Here is a 7733-nt window from a genome sequence, read left to right on the forward strand (position 1 = left end):
TTGCTACACTCCCCATTGTACACCTGGACCCTCTCCTTACATCTATAAAAGGAAGGTCCAAGGCCCTCGTACAAAAAGGTGGCCGCGCGGGAGGACGGGCTGACGAACGAGGCTCTCTCCCTCTCTCGCGAACGCTTGTAACCCCCTACTGCAAGCGCATCCGCCCTGGGCGCAGGATAACACGAAGCCGCGGTTTTCCCCCTTGTGTTCCATCTCGCGCCGACCCATCTGGGCTGGGATACGCAGCGACAATTTACTCGTCGGTCCAGGGACCCCTCCGGGGTCGAAACGCCGACATTAACGAGCCAACTCGTGAGCTAAACGAGCTATCAAATTTCACCAAAACAAAACTATATGCATATCATTTATGTAACAATTGATAAACATATTATATGTATGTGTGGTGTTTATGGCCTATAAGTTAAACTAGTTGTTGATGAATTATGTCTATGTGTTAAATTGGTCCATGCGAACATATGTGTGGGCTAAACTGATAAACATGTGTGTGGATAAGGAATAGATGAGTGATGAATTGTGTTAATTTGATGTTAATTGATGCGGCCTTTAAAATTATGAGTATAATTACTATTTTCTATTGTTAAACTAGTTTAAAATTAACGAGAAATTGATTATATATATATATTATTTTTTCGTGTTCTGGCTCACGAGCTAAACGAGCTAGCTCGAGGTAACCGAACCGAGCCGAGCCGAGCTAATTCTATATCTCATTAACTTAACGAGTCGAATCAAGCTAATTCGTTAACGAGCTAGTTCGATATCGAGCCCTAGGCCCACGAGCTCTCCCTTCCCTTTGTTTAGCGCGTACAGGGCGGCGCTACAGCCGCAGCGCTAGACGGTAAAGGTCCCCTTGCATGGTTTTACCTGCACGTCAATATTTATTAGATAGAGAAAAAATGATAATGATTCAAAAGTATGGATATAAGATGGTATTTTATGGTTTTAGTGAGATATAAAGGGAATATTTAGAGGGAACCGTTGTGTGACATAAAAAATAGACGTGGAATTTTGACGACGTGGCTGGCATAAAAGTAGGGATATAGAGGAGAAAATTTAGAAAGAACTGATGCGAACAATCTTATACCATAAATATGTTTTAACTATTTTAGAGCTTGTTCAGTTAGAGATGGATCACTTCAAACCGAACAAGCTTTTAGGGTTTAGTTTGAGTACTCTAGTATTGACTTCAATCCACATATGTTGAGGTGGATTGGGATATAATCCGTCTCAACACATGTGGATTAAGATCAATATTAGAGTACCCAAAATTACACCCTATCCATCTCAACACATGTGGATTGAGGTCAATATTAGTGTATCCAAACAAAGCTAGAAAGTGTTTGGTTCCATCCAATTAAAGTTGAGTCCCTGTCATATCAAATAGTTGAATGAAAACATTAGGTATTAAATATAGTTACTAAACCCTAAACCCTATAATTATAAAACTAATGAAGATTAAAAGACGAAACACATTTATTAAATCAAATTAAACTTATATTAATACTTGTAATTAATATTTAAATATTTGATGTGACATGAAAACTTTAGACATGAACCGAACATCCCAGTTAGGCTATCTACAATAAGTCATCTATTTCATCTCATATCTCATTCCTTATTTTAAACTTCACTATACAAACAGTATCAAATAATATTATCTATAATTACACGTCCCTTTTTTACGCTGCCTACCAGTGAACTTGTGATGACTCGACCGATTTTGTATTTATGCTGATTTTATATGGTTTTTACTGTAACGATTTTTATACCAGTCGGATGGAAAATTAGAGTGTTTGGTAGTCCGTAGAAAAAATACAAACAAACCGGGCACTCTTTACACCGCGGCACGGCGTACAAGCAAACTCCGAAACCACAGAAAAATGGGCGCTCGAGTAATCCTCGAAAAAGAAAACAAAATCCGCAACAAACCAAACGCGTTCCCGTCTGGCCGTCGCCGTCTCCTCCACCCCTCACCTCCTTCTCTCAACCAGAACAACCAAGTGAAACCGCGCAAACCCTTGCTCCGATCCCCCTCTCCTCGGTCTCCTCGACGGAAGTAGTAGAGCAGGGGCCGAGGCCATGTGGCCCGGCTGCGGTGGGCGGTTCTACTGGGCGCCGGAATCGGCGCCGCCGGGGCAAGCGAGGGGTGTCGCGGTCTTGTTCGCGTGGGTGTGGAGCGACGAGGCGCAGCTGCGGCCGTTCGTTGAGCTGTACTCCTCGCTCGGGTGGCGCTGCCTCGTCTGCCACCCCGACCTCGTCGCGCTGTGAGTGCCGCCTTGCCGTTACTCATTTGGACTTATGGAGGCGCGCGGATGTAGCTCTATAGCTTCTACTTGTATCCTGACCTGCCTCTGCGGATATACCTATGCCTGGGTTTAATTTCAGAGATTGCTTACTAGTTTGTGCCTGCAGAAATCGCGAGGCAGGAAGATTTAGGTTTGGCCACTTATTTTATTTTTGCGGCAAGCAGATTGGTTCGGCATGGTACTTAGCTGAGTTGTGTTAAAGTTTGGCAACTCCCTTTAGATTAATCACTGGGTGTTAATATCCCTAGTCTTAAGGTTGATATATTTGTGCAGTTTTTACTGTTTGCTCTGTATTGATGTCATTTTAGCAATCCCTTCTGTTTGGCTTTTAGTCATGGTCGTCTTAGTTAAGTTACTGATTACAGGATGACAAAGATGTTTTGATTGTGGTAATTAGGATTAAATCATTGCATTTCAAGGTTTGACTAATTTTCAAATACTTTACAAAGCATAGAGAATGTGTTGTAATGTTATAACTCCTGTTGATCTTCAGCCATAAGTTCCTATCATTGATCCAACATGTCCTTATCCCTTTTTCACTTCTTTTGCTTTTATGTGTTGACAGAGGCTAAAATCATATATGCATGGGTTCAATATGTAGCTGGGTCTATCCAAACATTTTTGGTGCTTCAATAACGTGCAGCTGAATGCTGGAAGCTTTATAATTATTTTTGTAACCAATTTGAACGCAATAGAACAATTCTGATTGAATAGCACCAGCGTGCTGATTATCATCATATTAGTGCTCAAGCTAGAAGGGTTTTATCGGCAGCATTTAATTCACAGGTGGAGCGGGAAACTTTTCCCATGGACCTTTAAGCAATAATGCAATGCATAGGGTTTTTTACATATTTAGAAATGGCACCTGTTGAACCTTACTTCGAATATGGTACAGGTGTTCTAAAGTGCAGTGTTTCAATATGGTTGCTTGCATGATTGGGCCCCTTTATAAATCTGATCATGGTACTGTACTAATTCCTATCCTCTTCCAGATATCTCTCTGAGAAAGCAACATCTCTGGCAACTGGTGTTATTAGTGAGCTGGTTAAGGTAAGTATTTTTTCTCCCTTATTATTGTGCTTACAAATATCACACAATATATTAAGTGGACAGAAATTCTGTTAAAGGGTGGGGAAATTAAAACTGCATGCTTCTTGTTTATTTAGCCAGTAACAGTACTTTATTAGGCCTTTCCCTGTATTCACACCATTGTGTAATGCACTAGGCAATGTCTCTTTTAACTCTTTGTTATCATTTGTACTCAACCTGAACCTGTGCTTACACAGAAAATTTGTAGGTGATGAGATCCTTAGAATGCAAGCACATTATGAATTATATAATTATTTTATCTTATTATGTCACATTTCTTTTGTACCATCCTTTCATTTTGTCACCTCTAGCTCTATGTTACCTTACTACTGATTGAGAACTGAACTACTTGCATGTTTGTATATGATACCTCTCAATTCTGATCTGTTTAAGCTGTTGGGAAATAGGAGTCCTGAATCTAGATAGTCATCATTCTACTTAATTTTTCTGTACTACTTTACATAATTCTCCCTTGGAATAACATGAAATGCTGGTTTCAGGAACTGAGAGTAAAACCTGTGCCAACTGTTCTTGCTTCCTTTTCTGGTGGCTCAAAAGGGTGCATGTACAAGGTTATTCAGGTGCATGAGTTATAAGTAAATTTCTTTTATGATTTAACCTTAACTGCCATTTGTAAATCTTTTGCATTTTCTAATGAAAAAGAAATCACTTGTCCCAGTTGAAATGACTGATTTTTTTGGATTTTCCAGTTACTAGCTGGAATATGTGAAGGAGATGCAACCATGGTATGTGATGCTTTTCTTCTCATTCATTGATTTCAACATACATTTCTATCAATAAAAGTAGGCAAAGACATTGTAACCTATGAACAAATCTTAATATTTTGAACTATATTCAGGACACGTGGAGACTAAGTAACAAGGTAACAGTGTATCAGTGGTCATATGGATTAGGTACCGCTAGGCTATAGTTTCTTTCAGTTGTTTAGCGTGACGAACTTTTCTTTGCTTGAATATGTTGAATGTTTTCTTTGTCCTTCATCAGCGATAACCCCTTCCTTAAATGTTAACTTCGTACTTTCTAAGCTGTACCTTCATCTAGTATGTAGTTCTGTGTTCATGGTTTATATCAGGAGCAATGATGGATTTTGTGAAGTCCATTTTCATCGTTATATTTGTCAGTCATCATCTTGGATTTATCTTGAGATAAAATATTTACTGTGTATGTTTGATTAGTTTGTTCAACTAACCTAGATCTGCTTGTTATTAATATATGTGGTTCACCACTGGGTTTGGATTAGCTATTTTGGCTACTGCTCTTAATTTCTTGGCTAAGATGTTGAGTTTGACATAAATTTTTCACTGTGCAGAAGGATTATCGGTTAGTGAGAAACTGTATCTGCGGGCAAATTTATGACTCTAGCCCTGTAGATTTTGTCAGTGATGTGGGCACCCAGTTTCTCCAAAAGCCTGCTGTTGGAAATTTATCTCAGTCAACTATATTACGTTCATGGATGGCAAAGGTTCTAGCTTCTGGCATGGATACTCTCTTCCCAAGCAGGATTGAAGCTCAGCGTGCAGAGTACTGGCACACACTATACTCAGCAGCAGTAAGCTCTGTTTTATCTGTGATATCTATCATGTACCATCTTTGATACTCATGATATTTTTCATTTATTGTTCTTGCAGGGATTGGGTCCTGTTCTTATATTTTGCTCAGAAGATGATAATCTTGCTCCATGCCATATTATCTGTGGCTTTGCAAGGCGATTGATTGAACTAGGCACAGATGTTAAACTTATGAAATGGAGCGACTCCCAACATGTCGGTATGGTTCTTATCTTGTCTTCACTGTTATTGATAAGTAGCTCATTTGTAACTTGAATATGCATGAAATCACGTATTGGATTCTCAGTACAATTGTACAACTATTTGAGACAAAAAAACAAGTCCCATATGTACCACATCCATGAGCAATTGATACTTAAATATAATGATCTATTCATACTCAATTTTATATAAGGTTGACTTGAACCAGATGTCCAGACCTGGATTGGGGCTGTTATCAGTCTGAGAGAATGGTAGAGTAGGGAGAATATTTGATGTGTGAGTTTTCTCATAAATGTTGAGGAAATGACAAGCGGGGGGACATTTCCATGTCCGCCTTATAGCTTTAGGCATTAAGATGGTCACACTATAGTAGTAGGGGCAACATTATAATTACACAGTCTAGGGGCTGCAGATATGTGGGCCAACTTGAAATTTCTTCTCTGCCGCCAGGCATTATGTCACATTTGACAGATAATCAAATCACTTTTCTGATTATTTGCAGGCCATTACAATTCACATGAAATTGAATACAGGAAAGCTGTAGATGATACGTTGAAGAAGGCTCTTGTTACCTTCTGCCACCGAAGCCAACTATATGACTCAAATATGGCTGGTGACCAGGAGTATAAGATAGCGCACTCAGTGTGCAGTCTACACAATGCTGCAGCCAATTCAAATGAGAGCTTAAGAAGGGTTGCTAACAGTCCTAGTGATCACTTCTTCTTGCCAAGTTCGAAGGACCATGATGAATCTCGGGAACCCAGTTCTCTAATTGAGGATCAGAGGCGCCACATCTCACATCCACCCTGCATGGAGCCTAAAGGAGTCCTTGGCCAAATCCTGTTTGATGTTTGTGTTCCAAATAATGTTGAAGGATGGGACATTAAGCCGACAGTGTCCCCGAATGGACGGCCAACGTTTGCTTCTGCCCGGCAACTTGGTCCATTCAATCCCATAAGGTACTTCCGGCGCTCAAGACTGTAGTTTTCTGCAGGAGTTGAGGTTTTTGTATATATATAACCGAGGCAAGGTGGCTAGTAGCAACTCTGAGCAAGATTTTACCTATGTAAGTTCCCTGTAATTGTTTCTGTTTCTGCTTTTGCACCGCTTGGCGAGAGAATGCACATATGCTTTGTATATCATATGAGTGTGTGTACTAGAAGGGAGATCCTGGACATATAGTTTCTAGGCGGGTTGCAAGGTGCACGCTAACATTGTAGCCAAGGGGAATGGATTATTATGTTCCTGTAGTTTCCTCTATATTTCATGTTTGTGAAATATAATTATTGGGAAAAAAAAACTTATCTTCATTTTTAGCGATCATAGTTGCTGTTAGTATTTTAATGTTGATCTTTCTTTTTTCGCTTGGTGTCTTCTGTTTCTTTGAGTGTTGTTTTAGGTTTAGCGCTGTCAGCGACTGTATTTCCGTTTCACATCATGGTTCTAGCGTACTGAAACAAATACAAAGCTGTCAAAGAAGACGTCTATATTTTTGCCTTCACCTTTGTTCAAATCACGAGTGTTTGAATAGACTGTGAAGCCGTATGTATTCTCTTTTCCAGAATTATTTTATTTGCTATGGGACTAGATGCTTACTCAATTGATATAGATGGGCCTTTGATCACCACCTTTCCTGCCTTGAACTCTGAACCCAAATTATTCTCAAGTAGATGCTAGGGTTCTTGTTTTTCTTCTTTTGCTTCCAAAAAAAAAAACCGCAATGGAGAGTATTCCTTCACAGAATCACAGTTCACATTCGCTATTCAGTTGCCATGGGAATGAAATTTGAGGACCGAGGGAGCAATTCTGTTGAAAATGCTACGAAATAATGGTGGAACAAAATTTTAAGAATCCAAATTAGCATATGCAGCTGTCATGCATAGGTCTTGCTGGGGGAACCCACGAGAAAGGTTCTAGAAATGGCTTGTAGAGTTACAGATCACAGACACGGACACGGCAACCAATCCTTCTCTGTGGTCTCTACTCGCCTTCTCCTCCATATCTTTTTGATAAGACTACTATGTATTAATGTTATGAAGCCGTAAGATGCATGATATCGAGAACCATATCTACTTTTAGAGAACGAGAATTCTTCTGGAGCATTTATTCTCGAACAAGGCCCTGCGAGGATGTGCAAGCTGGATCTCAACTTTTAGACTTCCCGAGTACGAGCTTGCTGTTGGATTCTGTTTCGAAGAAAAAACGGGAAAAAAAAGAAAGAATACGAACCTGTCGTACTGGCGGATGTTGGCAGCACCTCTGAAGTCTGAACTCGGGCGTTTTCAGGCGAAGTTCCTGTACTCTAGTCACAAAGGAAACTCATCATCAGGGTTCACCAATTCGATTGAAGGGTCAAAGCCGGCACCCACCAACAACTGGTTTATCGCGATAAACCGACGAAAACCGGCTAAACTCAAAATCGCTTAGTTTTTTGAATTCGAAACGGTTTGAAACCGATAAATCGACCAATAAGTCTGATTAATCGGCTTCTGGCCTGATAAATGGGCGGCATAGAAATAGATTTTTGCAA

The 7733-nt window shown here is 40.0% G+C and overlaps 1 protein-coding gene across 1 annotated transcript; it reads left to right on the forward strand.

The window, feature by feature from the left end:
* Nucleotides 1-1889: 1889 nt before the first annotated feature.
* LOC103637883 (uncharacterized) lies at nucleotides 1890-6524 on the forward strand. The gene is made up of 7 exons (XM_008660903.4): nucleotides 1890-2282; nucleotides 3317-3374; nucleotides 3914-3994; nucleotides 4124-4159; nucleotides 4744-4983; nucleotides 5063-5201; nucleotides 5706-6524. The coding sequence occupies exons 1-7, from the start codon at nucleotides 2098-2100 to the stop codon at nucleotides 6185-6187; spliced, it is 1221 nt and encodes a 406-aa protein (XP_008659125.1). The 5' UTR covers nucleotides 1890-2097; the 3' UTR covers nucleotides 6188-6524.
* Nucleotides 6525-7733: the final 1209 nt, after the last annotated feature.

This window comes from Zea mays, chromosome 9, assembly GCF_902167145.1.
Source record: "Zea mays cultivar B73 chromosome 9, Zm-B73-REFERENCE-NAM-5.0, whole genome shotgun sequence".
Classification (NCBI taxonomy): domain Eukaryota; kingdom Viridiplantae; phylum Streptophyta; class Magnoliopsida; order Poales; family Poaceae; genus Zea; species Zea mays.

Coding starts and splice junctions, on each gene's coding strand:
- LOC103637883 (XM_008660903.4), top strand. CDS start 2,098: ATGTGGCCCGGCTGCGGTGGGCGGTTCTACTGGGCGCCGGAATCGGCG. Junction 2,283..3,316: donor CACCCCGACCTCGTCGCGCT/GTGAGTGCCGCC, acceptor ATCCTCTTCCAG/ATATCTCTCTGAGAAAGCAA. Junction 4,984..5,062: donor ACACACTATACTCAGCAGCA/GTAAGCTCTGTT, acceptor TTGTTCTTGCAG/GGATTGGGTCCTGTTCTTAT.